Source organism: Hyperoodon ampullatus (assembly GCF_949752795.1).
Source record: "Hyperoodon ampullatus genome assembly, chromosome: 5".
Classification (NCBI taxonomy): Eukaryota; Metazoa; Chordata; class Mammalia; order Artiodactyla; family Ziphiidae; genus Hyperoodon; species Hyperoodon ampullatus.
In genome coordinates this window covers 133,993,748-134,017,846 of record NC_136918.1, presented here as the reverse complement: position 1 = coordinate 134,017,846, position 24,099 = coordinate 133,993,748, and the positions used below count along the sequence as shown (strand labels likewise).

The 24,099-nt window shown below is 47.1% G+C and overlaps 1 protein-coding gene across 5 annotated transcripts in view; it reads right to left on the bottom strand.

Moving 5' to 3' along the window:
• The window catches only part of EVA1C (eva-1 homolog C), a gene marked incomplete at its 5' end in the record, with an annotated part of 84,544 nt that overhangs the window by 7,093 nt on the left and 53,352 nt on the right, over positions 1-24,099 (bottom strand). For 3 of the 5 annotated variants that reach the window (XM_079704680.1, XM_079704681.1, XM_079704684.1), the window contains 3 exons: positions 2,867-2,956; positions 4,673-4,753; positions 13,216-13,359. In XM_079704680.1, coding sequence (XP_079560806.1) covers positions 2,867-2,956; positions 4,673-4,753; positions 13,216-13,359 — 315 coding nt within the window. The remainder of the gene's footprint in view (positions 1-2,866; positions 2,957-4,672; positions 4,754-13,215; positions 13,360-24,099) is intronic. The other 2 variants (XM_079704682.1, XM_079704683.1) reach the window with 2 other exon arrangements.

Here is a 24,099-nt window from a genome sequence, read left to right as displayed (position 1 = left end):
GTTGAAAAAGCTCAGCCTGACGTCCTGCCCTTCTCTGCAGTGTGCTGGCCTGCCCCGTGAGGAGGACGAGGTGGGCTGGGGACCTCTAGAGTGACCACCCAGAGAACGACATGCCCAGGAAATTCACCAGCAAGTGCAGATATCCCTGTTTCCCTAAGACTTTGTGAGCCTCTGTGATTTGACAAATGAACTTCTATAGCAACTTCATTTCACTAACACCTGACACCACACATTCAGAGCCTCTTTCCCTTTGTCATGAAATTTCGGCTTGGTTGCGGTTTGCTGAGTTGAATGTGCCTGAACATCCCTCTATAAAACCAAATAACCACCCACCAAGTCCTTACATTCCTTAAAAATTGAATACCTACAAACAGCGAATACAGGGTGATGATTAGGCGAAGGATAGCTCATGACACCAGAGGAGGACTCTTCATATGGTCATTTATTAACTACTTACTGTGCATCTACTCTGTGCCAGCTCTGTCCCAGGCAGTAGGATATGACAATGACTAAGGTGACAAACATCTGTACTTGAAATAGTTAATGTCTAGTGGAGAGATGGGTGTTTAACAAATAAATCTCTCCAATGACTTCTGGGAGTGATGAGTGTGTAAAAGGTTAGACAGGGATGGAGGCAATCTAATTTAGATCGCTCGAGGTCATGAGGTTTCCATCCTTCAAATTCTAAAGGGCATACGTCTCTCTTGGAGAAGCTGGAGGGCAGGTTTTATATCTGCTGAGTCTGAATCCTGCCCTGTCGCCAGCCACTTGGTGTCCTCAAGCACCTGGCTCAACTCAGCTCTGAGCCTCGGCTTCCCTGTGTGCAGAATAGGGGATAAGGGTCCCTCTCTCAAGGTCACTACTGTGGACTGTATTGTGTCCCTCCCAGATTCATGTGTTGAATGAATGTGACTATACTTGGAGATAGAACCTATAAGGAGGTAATTACAGTTCAATGGGGTCATATGGGTGGGGCCCTGATCCAAGAGGATTAGTGTCTTTATAAGGAGAGACACCAAGGGGGACCTAAAATATGACATAAATGAACATATCTATGAAACAGCAACAGACTCATAGGCATAGAGAACAGACTTGTAGTTGCCAAGGGTGAGGGAGGGTGGGGGAGGGATGGACTGGGAGTTTGGGTCTAGCAGATGCAAACTATTATATATAGAATGGATAAACAACAAGGTCCTACTGTATAGCACAGGGAACTATATTTAGTAGCCTGTGATAAACCATAACGGAAAAGAATATGAAAAAGTATGTATATATATATGTAGAACTAAATCACTTTGCTGTACAGCAGAAATTAACACAACATTGTAAATCAACTATAATTCAATTAAAAAAAAAGAGAGAGACACCTAGAGCTCTCTCTCTCTCTCTCTCTCTTTCCCTCCCTGCTGTGTGAAGACATAGGGGAAAGGCAGTTGTTTACAAGCCGTGAAGAGAGCCCTCACCAGAAACCAAGCCTGCCAGCTCCTTGATCATGGCCTTCCAGCCTGGAAGAAAATACAGTTCTGTTGTTTAAGCCACCGGGCCCATGGTATCTTGTTATGGTTGCCTGAGCTGACCAAGACAGTTGTTGAGAGGAACTGACAGGGTCCAGAATGGCCGCATCACATGAGCAGCCTCCTAGTTGTTCCTCTGAGTGAAGGATTTTCATGATGTCTTTCCTCCAAGGGGCTCTCCGGGAACTTTGAAAATATGTGATATTTTCAACAATAAAAATCCTTACATCTCTTAACTTTGACAATTGTCCGGAACAGCAGGAAACAGAAATGGGAGGGTGGTTAGAAAAGAGAAGATTCTCAACAACCACACAACCACCACACAGGGAAGATACTGGTAAGAAGGTCCCAAGGCTGTTCTATCTCCTGTGTTGAGATGTTTTCTTAAGCCTTTATTTTCTTCTGAGGAAGGCTTACTCCAAACAGCCCCAGCTCTGGCAGGCCTTGAGTAAGTAATGCCGTAATGCATTGTATTACCATGTATTTTACAAAAGTCTTCTTTTGGGCTTCCCTGGTGGCGCAGTGGTTGAGAGTCCGCCTGCCGATGCAGGGGACGCAGGTTCATGCCCCGGTCCGGGAGGATCCCACATGCCGCGGAGCGGCTGGGCCCGTGAGCCATGGCTGCTGGGCCTGCGCGTCCGGAGCCTGTGCTCCTCAACGGGAGAGGCCACAACAGTGAGAGGCCCGCGTACCGCCAAAAAAAAAAAGTCTTCTGAGGTTCTGGCTCTCTGAACAGAGTCAGGCAGGCATTGTCGAAACTTGTAGAGTTGACATTCCAAAATATGGTCTCTCCAGAGGTGAGCAGCGAGGCTGGTGAGGAAAGGTAGCATGCACCATGAGCAATTTGGGCTCTGCTAATTAAGGAGGGCTGAGTCTGACTGATCCTTAAGGGGAAGATTATCAAGGGAAACCTTGGAACCGTGAGAAGTAACGCTGGTGACTCAGAAAGGGGCTCTCCTTTCACAGAGCATGACCTGTTTTGTTCACTAAGTCATCTTTCAGCCCAATTTTCTTCCAGCCAAGGGTGGAATTCAATAATCCTATGCCCTTCCCAAATTTTAGAGCTGGAAAATGCATTCCTCAGGTTCCTACTTTGCAAAGTGGAAAATTCCCATGGAGCCCAACTGCTACATAGTGTGACTTTAGCCTTTGCTCCTTCCCTATGTGGTTCTCTTGTTGGTTGCCAGTGGCAACCATACCTAAGTTCAGGCCTCTGTGTTTCTGGATTGTAGAAGATTGCAGTTGCTGTGTCAAACTTAAAGTCCTTTTTCTTTAGCCATCCAAGTGTTGTAATTAAACAGAGCATTTGTGAGTAAGAATTCAGTAAATCCATTATTAATTCACTGACCTACCTCGAAGGTAAGCAAATGCTGCCAGGGAGTGGCTGACAATAATTCCATCTTTCCTCAGAACTCTTGGTTTCCTTGGGTCAAAGTTTATACCTGTTTTGTAAAAAATGCAAGACCGATTAATCACAACTGTTCACAGTATGCGTTTTTTCCTAATCCAGGACTGCCATAATAAATAAAAAGTCATAGAGACCCAATAAGTGGGCCTCTGACAAAATTAGGGAAGATGAAGCCAGGAAGAGCATTTAGTAAGCAGTCTCTGAAAATATTAAGTGATAAAAGGGATTCAGAAATTCTAAAATGTCTTGGTTCCAACTTCATTCATCTACTCTATTGCAGAAGGGAACACATTTATTTTCCCATTTTAAAGGCAATGGCATTCATCATGCCTCTGGGAGATTTAATAATGTCCCACTTAACCACGGCGCTGCTGTCTGCTATCTGTTGACCACAGATAAGAAGGCCTGGAATTATGGAGGGAGGTTGTGTTGGGCTACTTTTTTGGCAATGAAGCAAAATACAGGGCAGATCTGGCTTAGGATGCCTGGTTAAGTTGCTGTGATGGAGCTTAGGGAGCCCCTGATGGGGTAGCCTAAGGGCCCTGGGGACCCCTAGGAAGGTCAGACACGGCTCTCAGGCCTCCACTTCAGGGGGACCAGGATATTCATGGGATCTGGGTGGGAGTCCTGTTAGAAAGATCAGAGGGGTTGGGAGAGGCTGGGAGAAGCAGAGCCTGGTGGAGAGCTGGAGGGCTGGAACTAGAAGAACATAAGATACTAACAATAGTTATCTCTAAGCTTTGAGATTAAGGGTGAGTTCTGTTTCTTGGTGCTTTCCTGTGTGCTCCACAACAAGCACACTTTCGTTTTATTCTTAGGGGGAAAAACTTCATAAATGTAATCAAAGTAACACAAGACCAATTCTCAACCTGCAAAGTGCAATATCTTATATAGATTGTCTTGGGGGGCCTCTGTAATTTCTATCAAGAGCCCCAAGGGTCTGAACTCCATTCTAGATTTGATAAGAAAACCAAAACGTTCATCCCCTTATTTACAAAAGTCCGGTGAAAACCTCAGGATGAAGGGCACATGTGGATGGAGGCACACAGGTCCCGCCTGGGTGTGGCCCACCCAGGTTCCCTATGGCAGAGGTCCCCATCCCCCGGGCCACAGACTGATACCAGTCTGTGGCCTGTTAGGCACTGGACCGCACAGCAGGTGGTGAGTGGAGGTGAGCAAGTGAAGCTTCGTCTGTATTTACAGCCGCTCCCCATCGCTCGCATGATCGCCTAAGCTCCGCCTCCTGTCAGCATTATGGTGAGTTGTATACTTACTGTATTATATATTACAATGTAATAATAATAGAAATAAAGTGCACAATAAATGCAATGCGCTTGAATCATCCCGAAACCATCCCCCCGCCCCCACAAGCCCCCGTCTGTGGGAAAATTGTCTTCCACGAAATTGGTCCCAGGTGCCAAAAAAGGTTGGGGACTGCTGCCTTATGTGATCCTCTTTCCAACAAGCTCATCAGGTAATCCAGGAACCCCATATTTATTTCTGAGTAGATTTTTCAACGTGATTTTTCTTTTAGGAAATAAGAGAGGGAATGGAAGGGGGATTTATCCTACTTATAATTTAAAACACAAAATGTTGGCCACCATTTGCAACCATCTGCCACAGCACTGCCATTCTCAGAGCTGGCAGCTCACACACCTTCCTTCCTAACCAGTGTGCACCCACCTGCGGTCACATGGGGCTGTTCACCTTTACTTAAAGAGAAATGCTGGTAGTAAGCCATAAACCTTACCATAGTTACCATCTTTCTGTTTCACAGAAGGTTTTAGATTAGCAATGGCTGGATCGATCGCTGTGAGTATGTTCTTGGGAACTAAAAACCAAAAAGAAATATTTTAAATACTTTGTACACATAATACAACTTTAAAATGCAATGCAGATAAGACAAAAAAAAGATCAATTTTCAAATCAGTACATAAATCACTCTGCTTGTCCAATACACTCACATACATACGGTACCCATGTGATTATCAAATGTCCCAGAAAGGTTAAACTTTAGGCCTATCTTGCAGTATTTAAAAAAAAAACATGGAGAACAAATAAACAAGATATGGCATATCTATCCAATTGAATGATATTTAGCAATAACAAGGACTGAAGTACAATCATCTTTCAGTATCCTTGGGGGATTGGTTCCAGGACCCACCTTGGATACCAAAATCCACAGACACTCAAGTCCCTCATATACATAGCATATGATTTGCATGTAACCTATGCACATCCTCCCGTGTACTTTAAATCATCTCTAGATTCCTTACAATACCTAATATACTGTAAATGCTATGTAAATAGTTGTAAATACAATGTAAATGCTATGTAAATAGTTATCAGTGTGCAGGAAATTCAAGTTGTGCTTTTTAGAACATTCTGGAATTTTTTTTCCCGAATATTTTCAGTCTGTGGTTGGTTGAATCCACAGATGGGCAACCCACAGATACAGAGGACCGACTGAACTGACACCTGCTACAACACGGATGAACCTCAAAAACATTAAGCTCAGTGAAAGAAGCCAGACACAGAAGACCACATATGGTATGATTCCATTCCTATGAAATCTCCAGAAAAAGGTAAATTTATAGACAGAAAGTAAATTCGTGGTTGCCGAGGATGGGGGGTGGGGGGTGGGGGGCGGGGATGGGAACTGACCGCAAATGGGCGTGAGAGAACTTTGGGGATCTTGGAAATATTTTAAAATCGGAGTGTGGTGAAGGCTGCACAGCCCTGTAAATCTACCAGAAATCACTGGATCATTTTTACTTAAAACGGGTGAATTTTAAGGTATGTAAATCACACCTCAATAACGCTGTTCACTCTGAACATCAACTTCCCTGAGACACAGTGAAACAAAATGAATGGGACCAACTCAAAACTCATCACTGACCTCTCTCAGCTGCGATTCCACTTTTTGTTCACTCTCTTTAACTCACTGCTTCCTTAATCACCCTGACAGAATTCGAAGTCTCTGTGCTAGAATGCAGCTCTCAGTATTATAAGAAAGGATGACAGGAAGATGAAGAGAGAGGGCAGTGAAATAGACTCCTTTGGAAGATGGTTAAAGATTCTTCCAAACTGACCTTAAGAATAAACCATCCGGATCTCAAGATCCTCCAGGCAAAGCGGACAAGGTGGTAGCAGGAGCCGAGCAGGGGGGCAAAGCAAGAATTCTGAAGAGCCAGTGCACTGCAGCCAGCTGGGAGAAGGGAGAGGAAACCAAATGTTTTTGCTGCAGAAAATTATTTTTGTTTGTTCTTTGGCTCAGCTGATATCTGGGAGAAGTGGCAACAGGAAATAGAAGTGAAGCCAATACAAACTGGGCAAGTTCAATGGCACTGATTTTTTGGAAACGAGCTGCTAAGCCATCTTCAGCAGCAAGGAGACCTCATTTCCTTTCTCAAAGTGCTTAACAAAAGTCTTTTGGGGATGTCCCAGGATCAACAACCAGAGGATGTTCCTAAATTGTGAATTTTCCACGTGCAGGAGGCCCTGGCGCCTTTGTGACCATCAGCAGCAAGGGTCACTTTCCAGGGTGGCACAGTGATGGTGACAGAGGCGGTGTAAGCTGTCCACCCTTCCCCCCAGGAATGCCCCTTGGCCAACCAAGGGGCAGGCACACTGCTGATCCTGGGACGCCAGTGGCACCCCAGACAGCTGGGCTGTGCTGCCCCAGATGCTTTCTGATGAACAACCTCTCCATCACTTCTGCACCCTGATTCCTCTGCAGGAGTAAGTCCTTTCTGCAGGAGTGGTGTTTCTTTCCCACGTCTGCCTCTTGGCTTGTAGTTAAGATACAGCCGCAGGAGGGCTGGTCTCCCTACACGTCAGAGGCTTTCCAGTGCGAGAAGGAGGAATTGCTTGGAGAGGAATGAGCTTTGCAGAATACAACATTAAATCGCCTGTGTATGCCGTAGGCTCACGTCAGGGAACTTGCTGATTTACTATCTGAAAATGGCTCTCGTACTGGGAGAATCTTCTAGGATCTTTAAGGTAACAACAGGTGTCATCACACCTGTCAGATTCTCGTATCTCCTGTTTCAAACTGATTCTGAATGAGGACAGGGACTGGGTGTCATATACTACCACCCCTAAACCCGTCCCTCTCCTCTTGAGGTCCATTTGTGAAAATGCCAGCAAACCCCTTTTCACGGAGCTCCCACCACGTGCCAAAGCCTGTGCTCAGCGTTTCAACGGTGCCTCTTGTGCAGTCCTCTTAGTGACCCATGAAGAGGCGTGTCATTCCCATTCCCGCAGATGGGAAAACTGAGGCTCAGAGATGAACCATTCACCTAGCAAAGGGCGAAGCTTCAACTCCTGGTCTCACTCACATATGCCCTTACTCTTTTCTGTGATGCTGGGACGTTCAGCCTTTGGGAACCGGATAAAGGATTGTTTTAAAGGATTATAAAGATGGCAAAGCAATTCCCACTCAGATGGTCCCTCTCAAGCCTGCTAGGTGAAACCAGAGATGATGATTCTAATGGGCTCCAGTGGTTCGCTAAATTTAGGCAGGCCCCCTTCCTGAATTTTTTTTTCCTGAGTAAATCTGTGTCAAGCCTGGATCCGGGTAGACTTTAAGAAAGAAGCCTCCACAGGTTGAAATTAGAGCCCCAAATAATTTTTCACATCAGAGACAAAAAAAGATCTCTGCTTTACTGTTCCTCCCTCTCAACAGGTACCCAGATTGCATGAGCACCTCTGAATCCTGTCATTCCCCCCATCCTGCCTGTCCCAAACCTGCAGCACCTATTCCTCCTGTCCCCAGTTCTGGCACCTTCTATTCCTCCTGTCCCCCAATCCTAGCACCTACAGAAGGGGGTACCCCAAATTCTGGTACCCATCCCTCTTGTCCCCAGATCCTGGCATCCATTCCTTTTACACACAACCCTGGTACTGAAACAGAGCAGGACCCTACGGTGCTTGCCCCCCATGTCCTCTGCCTGCCTTTCGCCTGTGGAAAAACTTTAGCCAAAGAATAAGTTTAATCAGAGAAGTGAGAAAATGCAGAAAGAAAGGAGAACAGTCAAAGGAGACCAAATAATAATAGTTTAGTCATTAAGCATAGTCAAGGACTTTTAGTTCCTTCTCAAGGGCTATAGATGATATTCTGAGCCGTATCCTGTGAGCTGTCTTATAGCTACTGAATCCCCCGCCAGGCGGGAGAAGTTAACTACGTGATGACCAGGCTGCAGCCATGATGTAAGGTGTCACAATTCCAAGAATTGGCCTCAAGGAAATGGGAACAAACCGACCCTGGAACTGAAGATGAACTGTACTTAAAACAATCAAGATGACGCTGGTCAGACCATCGATGACCCATTTCAAGATGACTGTCAGAGCTGATTGTGCTGTTTCTGCACGTAGCCTCCTCCCTCAGCCTATAAAAGCTCTTGCCCCCTGATTGTCAGTGGGGGGAGTCGGCCTTTGGACAGGCAGCCCCTCCCTCCCGCCCCGCGTAGGTTGCCGGCATCCAAAAGAAAGCACACTTCCTTTTCCACCAACCTGGCCTCTTTTTATTGGCTTTTAAGCAGTGAGCAGCTGGACCCCACTTTTGGTTACAGTACCACCATCCCTCCTGCCCCCCAAATCCTGGCACCCATCTCCTGGGAGGAGCTGCAGGCCCCCGGCTGAGGTCCACGTGTTTCCTGTCCCTCTCAGGAACTGTCAGGGCGGGGATGCTGGCTGTGCCTCTGTCTTGGTGACCCTCAAGGACCAGTGGCTGTGGACCCAGGGAGAAGCCCTCCCCGTCGGAGTGAGGGGAGAGGAGGCCGTTCTCCAGGTCTGCCTCCTCCTAATGGGAGGAAAGTCTGAAACCTATCCTGTCCAAGAAATGTGGCTAATAATAAAAGCTGGATAAAAACTGAGAGCGAGGGCCTCGTCTAGCCATGCATTAAAGAAGAGAGCTCCAGGGATGCATCTCCCAGCCCAGTCGCTCTCCATGGGGTTTGACATCGGCCAGATGCACCCCCTACAGTTCAAAAAGCAAAAGGCCCGCAGCCTGAATCATTCCCCTGAGGGTACACCAAGATGCTGAAATACTCCACCCAGCCTACGAGCAATGAGGGAGGGAAAGGCAGGATTAAAGCAAGCTATAAAATAGGGAGAAGTGTTCCTATCAAAATGCAAATTACTTAGGTCCCCAGAGCACACCTCTCCAAGGGCTCCCTGCTGCCCTTAGGTACAAGCCAATCCTCAGTCGCCCATCCCCCAAGGTCCCTCTGTCCTGCTCCTGGGCTCGCTTACCAGCCTTTGCCTGACCTTCACCTTGCTAACTCCGTACACACCTGGTCTCACTTGCCTCAGACGCCACTCCCCTGGGAAGCCCTCCTGGTCCCCCACGTCACCAGGGCCTGGAATCACCACATTCCATCCTATAGCTCATGAGGGCAGGGACCACATTGCTCCCAGCACTGATGCACCCTCTCCCTAACCCAAGGGGTGGGGTATTTCCTGGGTGGGCACAGCAAGATCGCTGGGCAGAATAGCAAAGCCCGGCTGGACACTGCAGTCAGAAGCCAGGTGGTGGAAGAGATGTCTATTGGGGTGGCTCTTCCATGAGCCTCTCAGGTAAGAGCGTCTTGACTTGAGTAGGGGGTTGGCTGGGCCCCTCTCTAGCAGCCCTGTTTATAATCATATCACGTGGTCTCTGGCCAAGGCAGATCAAAGGAGGGGGCTACTGGACCCCAGCCCAGCCAATTAAATAGCTCTCTGTTAGAAATTTGGAATTAAGTTGCCAGATTGCCAGTCTTCGTATTGTTCGAACCTAAAAATCTAACAGAAGAATCACTCGGGCTGTGGGGATCGCTGTATGGCATCCAGCCCAGGGTCAGAGGGCTGTCTGCAGAGGGAAGAGTGAGAGAGAGAGAGAGAGAGAGAGAGAGAGACGGAGAGGGAGAGAGGTGGTGAGGGACGGCTGCCATCCCCGTGAAGTCTCCAGCTTCGGCCCACCCTGAGGCCTTGCTTTCCTGCCCTGGCTTCTGGAGGTGGCCTTCTAGCCTCAGGGTACCTCCCCAACCTCAACCCCCTTTCGGCTTAAACCAGCTCAACTTGGTTTCTTCATTCATATCCAGAGAGTCCCAAGTAAGACAGATTCACTTAGAAATTAATTCCTGACACCCTCTGTTTTTGTATCAACTCCCACATCAGTAGAACTCATGTTTTTAAAATGTAAAACCTTTCATGCCCATTTGGTTATCTAAAAAATATGCAGACATTGCAAATCATGTTTTAATGATTCAGGTTTCACAGTGAAGGGCCATCTGTCGGGGGGAGAAATAATTTTGAAATGTCAACCACTTAAAAAAGAAAAAAAAATGTCAACCACTCAGAAGGTGGTTAGAAGTTGCCTTAGAAGGTGTCTGCTTGGACAGTCGGGGCTGGGCTGGGAACATTAAGTGGCCTCAGGCTGAGGGTCACCACCTCCCTTTGGGATAACTCCTGGGGAACCACGCTGACGACAGGGGGCCACTGTCCACGGTCCCACGTCCGAAACCAAGATGCAAAGCCCCCTCTCCGACCTCGGCTTCCCACCCTCAAGCAGATTCACTTGGATGCCTCCCTCTGCCATCCTGCGACCCCGTCCAGACCCTTCCCCGTTGCCCAGTGAGGCTGGGGCAGCCCTCTGCTTCGTGCCGGCCCTCAAGCAGCTGGCCCTGAGGGAAGGACCCACCACCGGGCAGACCAGAGTCCCCCAGAACGCTGACCGCTAACCCCCCGGGCTCTCAATACACCCAGCACCGTCACCACCGCCCTTTCCGAAGTCAGCCTGCCCTCTGGTCCCCACGGCCCTTACTTCCGACCTTCTCCCATCTCCTCAAACCCCTCTCCCCTCCCCCAAGTCCTCACAGCGGACCACCTCAGCTCGCACTTATCTCGAGAAGGTTGAGAAGACAGGGGCCATGCGGTTGGAACCCCAAGCCCTCCCTCCATCCATTCCCAGAGCCTCTGCCCCGCCCCGTTCTGACAAGGGACAAATCTTTCCCGCCCTTGTCACCTTCTCTGGACCCCAATCTCGCCCAAATAGGCCAGGTCTCTCCAGCACCTCGAATGTCTTCCTACCTTCCCAAACCTCTCAAATCCACCCGGTTTTGACTACGTCCTCTAGTGCCATTCGGGTCCGAGTCATTGCCTGCTGCTGTCTGACTGGTCTCTGCTTCCATCCCGCTCTAGCCCACCCTCCACCCTACAGCCGGAGTGGTCCTCTAAGGGTCTAATCATCACCGAATGACTCCCTTACTTAAAACCCTCCAGGGGCACCTCCGTCCGGGACGCTGTGGGATCTGGTCCCAGCCCCTCCCGTGCTACCTCATCCACCTTCCTCCTCACCCACTGCCCTCCTCTCCCCCACTCAGCATCTGCCAGCTCACACCTGCCCACCCCTCAGAGGACAGGGGCCAATGCACCCCGGAGGAAAGTTCTCTTTGGAAAACTTCTCCGTTCCCCCACCTCCCACCAGCTAAAAGGGCCCCTGCACTGTTATCCTTCCGCATGGCATCCTGTCCTTTTCAGAAGCATCATTTATCACAGTGGGTAACGACATGTTTCTCTGTTTAATGCCCATCTCTCTCCCCCAGCTGATAATTCCATGAGGACACGGACAACATCTTCCTTCCTTTTTTAACTAAAACACGCCCACAATGTGCTGAACGAGTGAATGAGGGAGAGGAAGCTTGGACTGGAACACGTGACCTCCAGGCTCTGAAAGTCCATCTTCCCTTAGCAAAGAGGAGCCTCAGCCTGGAAACTGCTCTGGCCTCACCTGTGAAGGTGCACACGGAAATCCACTTTATTTGCAGGTTCACATCCTGCCCTTCCTTCAACGCTCAGCTGGAGAGGCCTGAAGTTACTAGAACTTCAGAGTGGTCTGTCTGGTATCTTGGGGAAGCTCAGCCAGCATGGGCTCCATGCTACCCAGGGCTGCTTTACATGGGAGCCAGCATATAGACTGCAGAGCAAATAAAACCATGCTTCCTGGCATGTGAGTGTGGGTGCTGTTATTTTGGGAATACAATCATGTAGTCACTGTACTGTGCCTATTACAGCTTTGATATTGCAGAGGACAACGGTTTGCACTCAGGATAGAAAAGGCTGGGGATGTAACAAAATATTATTGGGCCATAAAAACGAATGAAGTACTGACACGTACTCCAAATAGATGAACCTTGAAAACATACACTAGGTAAAGAGGCCAGTCACAAAGAGCCACGTATTGTCTGGTTCCATGTATATGAAATGTCCAGAAGAGGCAAATCAGTAAAGACAGAAAGTGGTGGTTGCTTAGGGTGGGACTGGAGGGTGAGGGGTGGATCGGGAAGTGACTGCTGAAGGGTCCAGGGTTTCTCTGGGCGAGTGATGAGTATGTTCTTAAATTAATTATGGTGGGCGTCGCACAATTCTGTGACTCTACTAAGATCACTGATTTGTATGATTAATGGGTGGATTGTATAGTTTGTGATTTATAGCTCAATAAAGCTGTTACCAAAAAAAAAAAAAAAAAAGGCTAGGGGTATCTGGCAGGGGGAAAGGGGTTTCCATGAGCCAAAGTATTGGGTTCTTCAGTCATGATGTTCTTTGCTTTCCCTTTGCTTCTATACTTATTTCAAAAAACAAAACAAAACAAAAAACACCTCTAAAAACCAGTTCACACGTCAGGATTACAAACCAGAAATCCACGGCACCCTCTGAGGGTAATTAACACCTGGTTTTTAAAGGCAGCTTTATAAAATTAGAATCGAATGAATGAGCAATTTCATTTTATTATTTGAAGACACTAGGAAAACAAAGTGATGTCGTCATTTAACATATTTAATGGCTGTGGGGTAAGCATCTGATCTGTTGGTTTAACCCCGGGGGTACATCGATAAAACGGCTGTCAGCAGCATAGAGAGTTAGTCATTTTACAGCCTAAAGGCTGGGATGGAAGATTAACTAGGAGTCAATACTGACTGAACTTGTGTGACGAACCCATAAATTTCAGAGCCTCCTAAGAACCCAGATTAAAATCATTCTTCTCAGTGACATCCATTTTATCCCATTTGCTTGTTCTTTTCCTGCCCACCCCGCTTGCTGCCAATCTGATTGCTAAAAGCACTTTTAAAACAAATAAGGACCAGAGACAATTCGATCGCTTATCTGAGGCGAATGTCATATCTGGGATGACAGCACAGTTTCAGGGTAGAGTGAATGCAATGGTTTGTTGCTGGAAAACTCCTTCTTTTCACATGCTCACCGCCTCCCCAGGAGGCAGGGTCTCCAAGCAGCTTGTGGAGGGTGGATTCTTACCACATGCGTAGTTGACGGTGAGGTATTTCTTCACTCCTGGAAGACAGGGGCTTCCGAAATGGTGATTGTTGACGAGGATTTTGCATCTCTGCTTCCCATAACACCTCCTGGATAATACTTGCAAAGCCGAGTAAGACAAGCAATCTGAGAGGCAAAAAACATCAAGAACTTCATGTTAGTTGGATTCCATGTATGGCCACCATGTAGCTTCTGTTGTTTTCTGTAAATAAGTACACTGAGCTGGATTTCACATCTCATGAAGATTGTTTCTCTGATTATTTTCTGTCTCATCAAAGCACCCCGCATGGGCTAAGTACCAATACTACACAGGCAGGCCTGGAAGGGCTTACTTTAATCAGACTGTTCTAATGCTCTGCTGTCGCTGGTCGGAAATCCTTATGTATTTTTGAACAAGGGGCCCTGTATTTGCATCTTGCACTGGACACTGCCCCTGTCTCCCCAGTCAGGTAACGGGCCCTGCATACAGAAGAGGCAAAACATGCAGAACATTGAATAAAGATTTGTATTTCTTTTATGAGCGTTACCTCTCTGAAATATTTTAGTTATTGGTTAATTTTGAGAATCCTTCTCCCTGTGTGAACATAAGCTCCATGAGGACAGGGACTATTTCTATTTTGTCCCTTATCTAATTCCCACAGCCTGGTCCACTGTGGAAATCCAATAATAACGAATGAATGAATGAACAAAAGGACAGGTGGATGAATAAACATAAGGACCTGGTTTTCAGCACCCTGGCACGATGCCATCACAATTAGTAAATATTAATTGAACACGTACGGAGGACAAGGCACTGGGCTAGGTACCGTCTGAAAAACAAGTCAGAAGAAGCCTGCCTTGCATTCGCAGGATGTCGGATGGGGCTGGAGAGACAAAACCCACATTAACCTGACGGCTAATAACATGAAACACGGAGTGAGCGTCAGCAGTGATTGATCCAGACAAGAAGTGATGGGATTGGAGGCAGGAGAGGTTGCTGGGGACGGGAGTGGTCAGGACAGGCTTTATGGAGGAGAGGGGCTTGGTCATGGGAGAAGCAGCATGAATTGGACAGAGGCAGGCAAAGAGAGAAAGGTTAGAAACACCAAGGCAAGTGGGCCAGAAGCACTTCGTGGGAGTCTAGGGGCTCAGCGTGAGCTGGAATAGCGGGCGTGGGCAAGGAAGATGCAGTAGATGAACCGGAAAAGCAAACTGGAGCAGGATCAAGCTACCTCTGAACGCTGAGCTCAAGATTCTGAACTTTATTCTGCAAGCAACAGGGAGCCTAAAACATGCCCTGATGCTACTTCCTGTGGGGACAGTGTATGGGAGGCCCTGGGAGAGAAAAGGGACCAAAGGCAGGGAGACTAGTTTGGAAGCCATTTTATAAATACACGTTGGGAGGAATCAAGGGCTTGAAGAGAAGGGAATGGAGAAGAAGAGAATTCTAGAGACCTTGCAAAGTTCAGCTCACTGTAACAGCTAACATTCTGCCAGGCTCTGCTCTCAGCACTTGTATGTGAACTGATACAGGGTTTCAACAACCCCATGAGATAGGTTGTTTATTATAATATCTTATATTTTAGAGAGACTATATATAGCATAGGATATATTATTATGTATCATAAGTTGCTTCTATAATCTATAATAGGTTAATATCTAATAGGTTGTTTATATTACATATATGTTTATATATATATATATATAGAGAGAGAGAGAGAGAGAGAGAGCGAGAGAGAGAGTGTGTGGGTGTATATATATATAAAATATCAATTTTGTGAATGGGGACACAGATGTGTGCGAGGTTACGGAACCTCACACAGCTAAAGAATGAGGACAGCAGGGTCTGGACGTGAACGCCGGGGAAAGGCCCCCAAGTCTGCAGGTTTAACCTTTTAACCTCTGAGCTCCACTCTTCAGGTCTCCAGTGGAGGTGGGGTGAAGGCGCCCCTGAGGATGAGTCAGGCCTTCAGCCTGGGGACAGAGGAGATGGCGGTGCCACTGCCGTGGACAGGGGAGATCAGTAGCAGTAGGCAGTTTGGGGGACGAGATGGTAAATTCATTAAAATAAAACAAAACAAAATAAAAGACTATTCTGTCTTTCCGAGGGAAGGGACCATTCAAGGAAGTCTTCAGATCCTGAGATGCCCGTGGGATGTGCATGCCCGCAGAGCCGGAGGGCTGATGCTAGGAAGCTGGTCTCAGGGAAAGCACAGGGGCCCAGCGGCAGGGACCCCCAGTCACAGGACTTTTCTTTTTTTGGCTACACCATGTAGCTTGCGGGATCTTAGTTCCCCGACCAGGGACTGAACCCCGGCCGTGGCAGTGAAAGCGTGGAGTCCTAACCACTGGAGCGCCAGGGAAGTCCCCTCACAGGACTTTTCTTGTGCTGTCTGTTCATGTCTTACAGAGGACAAACTCCTCTACCCTGTAAAAACAAACCCCCTGCAGTCCAATCCCAGAACCTGTCTCCAGCCTTATCGCTTTCCTTCACAGTCAGGATTCTGGAAAGGTCCTCCATGCCCCCCACCTCTGCTGTGTCCCCCTCCACCCATGTCCCAGCCATTCCTCAATGTGCCCCTGCCCTCCACACACCCTGACCAGGGTCCCTTCCCTCAGATCACAGGGACCTACTACTGTCCTAGCAGAGAGGTGTGGCCGGTCCTAATCCTCGTCCATCTCCGGAACTCTGGGTGCCTGAACACTCTTGCTGGAGGGTTCCTCCCTGACCTTGGCTGCCCGGTGCCCTTCTCCGCCATCTGTCTGACTGCTCCATCCCAGAGCCCCCCAGGCCTGCTCGCCCCACAGGAGGTCCTTCCTCAGCCTGGGCTCTCTTCTTGCACCTGCACACGCCATCCGGGCCTACGTCCACCTGGACCATCGGACAACTGAGGACCCGACCGCTTCCAGCTCCCATAATGGATCGATCGCCTTCACTGTTCCCTCAGGAACCTCTCACTCCTCACGCGACATTCATCACGTTCCCCTCCCCGACCAACACTCAAGCGAAGCAACCTGAGCTTGCTTTTCCCCCACATCACGCTGCGACATCCTCTAGGCAGCCCGGCCAGAAGCCCCGGCTCCCTCCTCCAAGGTCTGATGCTCAGTCCTAGAATCATCCCTCCTCAGCTCCCAGCTGCAGCTTCAGCTTCAACCCTGTCACTTTTGCAGGAAATCTTTTTTTTTTTTTTGCGGTATGCGGGCCTCTCACTGTTGTGGCTTCTCCCGCTGCGGAGCACAGGCTCCGGACACGCAGGCTCAGCGGCCATGGCTCACGGGCCCAGCCACTCCGTGGCATGTGGGATCTTCCCGGACCGGGGCACGAACCCGTGTCCCCTGCATCGGCAGGCGGACTCTCAACCACTGCGCCCCCAGGGAAGCCCTGCAGGAAATCTTTTACCTGGTCTCCCTCCCTCGTGGTCTTCCACTTCCCGTGCTTCTCCTCTTTGCCCTCAGAATGTTTTTTCCAATCCTATCACTCTCCTGCTTAAGATCTGGTCCCCACCCGCCCGCCCAAGAGATCAAGTCCAACTCCTTAGAAGCGCGTACAGACCCCAATGTGACTCACCTCCTCTCCCCTCGTTTCGCTTCCTTGGCTGCCATTCTCCCACCGCAGCCCGTATCCCCAGCCTGCAAAGCACCCTGCCTCTGCAGAAGGCCAGGCCGTCCTCCTCCCTGTCTCTGTACCTCTGCCTATGCTCTCTTGCCTGCTTGCAATACCCCTGTCCCCTCTGTCTGCTCAGCAGTCACTTCACCATGGCTCCCACCCCTCAGGCTGCAGTTAGCAGTTTCCTTCTCTCTGCTTCTACTGCTCCTTGTATAGCTCTTATCACACAGCCCGACTTATTTGCTCCTTAGTCTGTCTCCAGACTAGATGGGCACCTTCCACGGGGCCTGATGCTCAAGGAATTACAGAACAACAGAACAAAGGTAAGGTTACAACCTCCATCCCTTCTGAAACTCCCCCTGGGCTCTGGAGACCTGCTTCCGATGTCCTCACCACCAGGTGCTCAGAGGAAGAACGTCTTGAAATAGATTACTCAGGAAGAGAAGGGAAGGGGTAAATCAGCAGCGGGGTACAGGGGTGCACGAAGGCCGGTGGAAATGGGGTGCAAGAAGGACTCAAACGGAACCAGAAGCAAGAGAAACCGTATACTGGGATGGCCAAAAAGTCCGTTCAGTTAGTGAGTACGTTGTTCAATAAAGTTCTTGGTGAAAATGAAAAATGTATCTCTTATTGCTACTTAAAACCGAATGAAATTTTTGGAAGCAAATGAAATTTTTGGCCAACCCAATATATACATATATTCGCACATATGTACATATATATACACACATACATATATACATATATGTTTATATGGCCCATATATATATGTTCCGTATATTTTTATACGTGTACATATACAAAGATGAGATGTGAGCTTTCCCACCTTTCGCTAGCTGCTGGTCCCTGGAGTACCTCCTCAGAATCCGGGGGTCTCTGGAACACAGTTCGAGGGTCAGTGCTCTCAGAAGAGGAACTGCCATTTACTTATCTGAGAGCTGTTTGGGTCAGATGCTCTGCTAGCCCATGTGACTCATGTGTTTAGCCCTTGTCTCCAGGTGTCGGCCTTTCAGGTTACCTGGGCCATGGATTTGTCTCTTACTGGAGGCGCTCGCTTCTCTTTTTCTGACCCTTTTCTCTCGGAGACTCAACGGTCTATGGTTTTGGCCCCAAACTGTCTTCCGTGAAGGCATCTTTGGTCCTCATTCCCCTTCCATCAGGCCTGCTGAGCATCGCCCTGACTCTCCGCCACCCACCGCATGTGCCTCTATCCACAACTGGCCGGAGGTACCACCGGGACACGCACTTAGAGAAAGGTGGGAAAGCTCACATCTCAGAGACGCTCCACCTCCATCTCTTTTTTTTTTTTTTTTTTTTGTGGTACGTGGGCCTCTCACTGTTGTGGCCTCTCCCATTGCGGAGCACAGGCTCCGGACGCGCAGGCTCAGCGGCCATGGCTCACGGGCCCAGCCACTCCGTGGCACATGGGATCTTCCTGGACCAGGGCACAAACCCGTGTCCCCTACATCGGCAGGCGGACTCTCAACCACTGCACCACCAGGGAAGCCCTCCACCTCCATCTCTTATGTTAACTAGAGATCCGTGAAAGAGTCCAGTTGAAAGGAAGGATCTGTTTGGAAATTCCCTGGAGGTCCAGTGGTTAGGACTCTGCACTTTCACTGTTGAGGGCGTGGGTTCAATCCCTGATTGGGGAACTAAGATCCCATAAGCAGCACGGTATGGCTAAACCAAAAAAAAGGAAGAAAAAAAAAGAAAGGAAGGATCTGTGGTAAACACCACAAAGCTGGAAAGACAATGATCTTGAAGAAAGGACAATTTTAAATAAATACACACACACACACACACACACACACACATATATGCACACACACATATATAAAATATATAAATTATATATTTGTTTATGTAATATGTGTATATTATATATTCACACATATAAAAATATATGGACCCTATAAACATACAGGTATATATGTATGTGTGTATGTGTGATATATACATATATATATGTATATATACATATATATAAATATATAAATATATATTTATATAAATATATGAATATATATGTATATATTTTTGTGATATATCTAAATATATGTAATATGTATATCTCAACAAATGGTGAGGAACATTATTATAAAAGCACTTGATCTGAATACATTCATGAAGGTTCTGATTTATTTTGCTAAGTCCAATTCCATGATGCCTGATCACTGGAGTGCTGGGCACACAGCAGGCACCCAACAATGATATATTTAATGAATGAATGAGTGGACTGGCATGGACACCAGGGAATGCAAACATCCCATATATCTGGCTTTAGAATGTGTTTGCTATGTGTGTGTGGGGAGGGGAGGGGTGTGATCCGTGAGTTCAAATCTGTGCTGAGAAAAGCTGCCTGGAGGGACTTCAGGAAGCTGTCATCCTCCTGTTGGTCCCTGGGTCAGTTCTTCTCTGCAACTCGCTCTGGCTTGGAATAGATCCATCTTTTTTTCTGACTGCCTCTGAATACTCCAGTCTAAAGGAGGCATCTTGCTGGCCCTAATTTGGTGCATTCTTATGAATGAAAGAAAAGTAAACAGGGCAAGTCAAGCAGCCAGTGAAGATGGAATGAACTGTTTTAAGTGCCTGAGCATCAAGTACGTCTCTGTGAAGAGTAAAGAATAGTAACGTGAGCAGTGGGTAGCATCAGGGCTCCAGCAGGCCCCCCAGCGCTCAAATCGGACAATGTAAAGCAAGCTTGATAAAGAGACTTTACAAAGGTGTGAATGGGATGTGAACACCTCGAAGGATGGTGCAGGACCCCGGGGCAAGCAGTGAGATGCTACCACCCCAAGCGTAAGGGCAAGGGCATTGGCTTCCAGAGCACAAAGGGGGATGCCCCACGGAGGGGGCCGCTGCACGGAGCTGGGGTCTGCGGTGGGCAGTCGTGGTGCTTACGGTGCGTTGTGTTGTGTTAGGTTAGCTGCTTTTCTGCCTGGATCTCTCATTGGATGAGAGCTCCTGGAGGGCATGGGAGTTTCTCCGCTGTTTGCCCAGCACCTGGTAACTGCTCAACTCACTGAGACTCTGTGTCCCTCCTGCGTAGCACAAGGGACACCTTTTTCACTGTCTCCCTGTGAGGTTTGTACGAAGCAACTGCAGAAGTCAAAGCCCACGTAAACGTGAACTGTTCTCACCAGCTGTCTCTAAGGTTGAATGGAATACCTCCTATGGTTAAGAGTCCAGAAGACCCTCTGTCTGTAGCAGCTGTGAGGAGGAGGATGGGGCAGCGGGTACCTCAGCCCCCTTGCTAGTCCTGTTTCCTCAGCTGGACAATGAAGATACGGGGCTGACTTATTGGTCGGCGTGACCATTCCACAAATGCTACGTTTAGAGGGTTCAAGGCCAGCACACAATGTATGTCAGTTACCATCACTGACATCACGCCACTTATGTTAGATGGGAAAATGGTACATCTGCAAAAGGTCTTTGGGACTTAATTTATAGTCTAAATTATATGCCTTCTTTGGTCCTGTTAAGTGAAAACAAGCATATGGTACAATCAGACCTAAATATTAAAGCTTAACCTGCAAATAAGCAAAAATTTAAAAAACATTGTAAGGAGAATCACCAAGATGGTAACAGGGGATATTTTTGGCTGATGGGAAAGTTGGTTTTTTTTTCCCCTATCGGTTTTAAGAGACTTTCCAACTTTCTGAGTTTACATTGCTTTGAAATGAAAGCGTACAACATGAACTTTCTTAAAAAGAAAAATAAAATTCATGTCTGGATAGAAGACAGCTTTTGAATACAAGTGTCTCTGGGGCGATTATTTTCAGAAATGTAAATTTTTCTGCAAATGTAATGATATACTATTCTTTTGTATAACTCAGTTTGCCCCAGAAGCCATGGAAAGTTTATCTAGGAGTAAAGATGTACTCTTTGAATTTTCTTCCAGTTTATTTAAAAAGTTTTTTATTGACGTATGATTAATTTACAATGTTGTGTTAGTTTCAAGTGTATAGCAAAGTGATTCAGTTATACATATATACATATATATTCTTTTTCAGATTCTTTTCCATTTTTGGTTATTATAATACAAGATATTGAGTATAGTTCCCTGTGCTATACAGTAGGTCCTTGTTGTTTACTTACTTTATATATAGTAGTGTGTATCTGTTAATCCCAAACTCTTAATTTATCTCTCCCCAGTCCCCCGCAGTTTATTTTTATTATTATTTTTCATTGCTCTGTGGATGCACAGGGTTGATTGTGAATAGTTTTGCTGTCTTTAGGAACCTCATTATTATTTGGAGTTCTTTTCTGAGCACATTTATCAGTTGAAAAAAAGAAACCTTAAACCTCAAGAGATTTGAGAATGCACTGTATGATTTCTGTATAAGCCACCCACATTGGGAAGAAGTAACCATATGAATTAGGAAGTTATTCTTAGAAGTCCTATAATAACTATTATTGTTTTTTTCTGTAAACTCTTATTTTTTTCTATTTCAAAATAAAAACATGTTTGTAGTTGAAAACTTGAAAATCACAAATATGCCTAAACCAGAAAAATAAAAATCCTCAGTAAATCCCACTAATAAGAAAAAAATGGTTAACCTTTAAAGAACTTCCTTCTAGTCACTTTTCTATGTTTAAATGTCCTTCCCCCTCAATGGGATCATGTACACATTACTCTGTATGCTATTTTTTCTCATTTATTAATATATTTGTGAAAAATTTAACATAAGCATCATTTTGAAGAGCTGTAGAGATTCTCACTTTATGGATGTATCAGCTCTATTTACAATACCCTGTTGGTAGACATTCTGATGATTTCCATTGTTTAATGCTATAAAGAATTCTATGTGAAACATCCTTAGAGATAAATATTTGCACACAGGCATGACAGTTTCTAATTCTTGGAAGGAGACTGCTTTGTCAAAGGGCATTCAAAATGTTAAAGTTTTTGATACACACTGCCAAACCATTCTCCAGAAGAGTTGTACCAATTCATGCTCTTGCCAGAATTGTATAAGAGCCCTGGAAACTTTATATTTTCTTAGGACATGTGCCTGACCATATTCTTTAAGGCTAACAGAGGAAGGGTGGGGGGAAGAGACTCCCATTTATAAGACTACAATCCTCTTGGACCCAGGGGGTCTTGTGACCAGAGTGATTTACAGAGGCATGCTTCTGCACTCCTAGCTACCCTGCGAGTGAAAGAATTTATCTTGGTGAGAAGGAAAGCACCCACAGTGTGTTTTTAGGAAGAGACCCAAGGTAATTCAGGTCCGATTCAGGTCTGACCATTTCCTTGTTGATGCTGAGCTCTGAACCATTGGCAGGATTCTTTTTTTAAAGTGTTTATTTCCTTTCCAGCCTGATTCTGTTTGCACCTCTCTGCCTGGCAAACTACCCTCCACCCCAAAACATGTGATTACAAGATATTCAACTTTTTTTCTGGCGGGGGGGGCTACTGTTTAACACTGAAACTGAAGTTAATCGCTCTTTACAACCTGTGTTTATTCAGATAATTAGGCTGGTTGCTCTTAAGAGACTTTCTTGGCAGTGGGAACCCCTGGCACCTTGATCTTTGGCTGAAAAGTCCAGGCCTGCCCACACTTGGCCTTGGGGTGGCCTTAGCCCAGCCTTTGACGTCCATTGTGTCGTTTTTCTCATTCACTTCTTAAGGAAATAGAATCCCTGGAGCCCACCCAGAAAATGTAGCTGCAGCAGGAAATGACGTCCCATCGTGGAGGCCCAGCCAAGGGAGCTTTTTGGAGGCCTGCTTTCCTAAGTTCATGCCCGGGTCTGTGGGAAGGTTCAGTCCTTTCTGTGTCAGGATGCTGCTTCACGGGTGTTTCTCTGGAACCAACACTATCAATCCCTTCCATACCTTTCTTTCAGTTTCTCTTCTACTAGAGGAGCTGTAAGTTTTTTATTTTTTTTTTCAAATTTTTTGGCCATGCCGCGCGGCATGTGGGATCTTAGTTCTCCGACCAGGGGTTGAACCCACGCCCCCTGCATCGGAAGCACGGGGAGTCTTAACCACTGGACCACCAGGGAAGTCCCAAGAGGAGCCGTAAGTTCTGAGGGGTCTGGCTTGCTTTAAGATCTTTCAGAAATGTCTTTTGGGTCACCACCCTCAAGAAGAGACACCAGATCTATCTGTGTTTGAACCTGTGTGACAGTAAAATGTCACTTTTTGACAGCTGGCATGGTCATCAGCCTTGCTGCTCTTTTTTTTTTTTTTTGCTTGACAGCTGTGATGGTCAGCCTTCGTAGTAGTTTACAGGGCTGTGGTAATGAGTACCACAAACTGGGTGGCTTAAACAACAGAATTTTGCTTCCTCTTTGTTCTGGAGGTCGGAAGTCCAAGATGTCAGGAGGGTTGGCTCCTTCTGAGGTTTCTCTCCTTAGCTTGCAAATGGCTGACCTCTCCCTGCGTCCTCACATGGTCTTCCCTCTGTGTGTGTCCGTGTCCTGATTTCCCCTTCTTATAAGCAGTCATGTTGGATTAAGGCCCTCCCATATGACCTCAGTTTAACTTAGTCACCTCTTTAAAGGCCCCATCTTCCCAAACAGTCACAATTCTGAGGTACTGGAGGTTAGGACGTCAACACAGGAATTTTACAACGACACAGTTCAGCCCGTAACAGCCTTCAAGATGGCCCCCCATGGTCTCCACCTCCTGGAATCCACACCCTTGTGTAGCGTCCTCCCTCAAAGAATCAGCTGGTCTGTGAGACCCATAGAGTTGGATGGAGGTGACGGTGTGCGGCTTCCATTTGCTCTTCTGCATCTTGGGCTTTGGGAGAAGCCAGCTGCCATGTCTCAAGGACACTCAAGAGACCTAGGTGGGGAGAACCAAGATCTCCCACCAGCAACCTGCACCAACTTGCCCGCCATATGAGTGAGTCACCTTGGAAGTCCAGCCCTCAGATGACTGCAGCCCAAGCCAACATGCCGGCTGCAACCACGAGACACCATGAGGCCCTAAGAAAGAACTTCTCAACTAGGGTACCCCAGAATCCCCGCCCCACAGAAACTGTGTGGTAATAAATGTTCATTTTTGTTTTAAGCCATTAAATTTGGGAATATTTCATTACTCTGCAATCGAAAACAAATATAGTAGATGCAAGCTATTACATTTAGAATGGGTAAACAACAAGGTCCTACTGTATAGTACACAGAAGTATATTCTGTGATAAACCATAATGGAAAAGAATATAAAAAAGAGGGGCTTCCCTGGTGGCACAGTGGTTGAGAGTCTGCCTGCCGATGCAGGGGACACGGGTTCGTGCCCCGGTCCGGGAAGATCCCACATGCCGCGG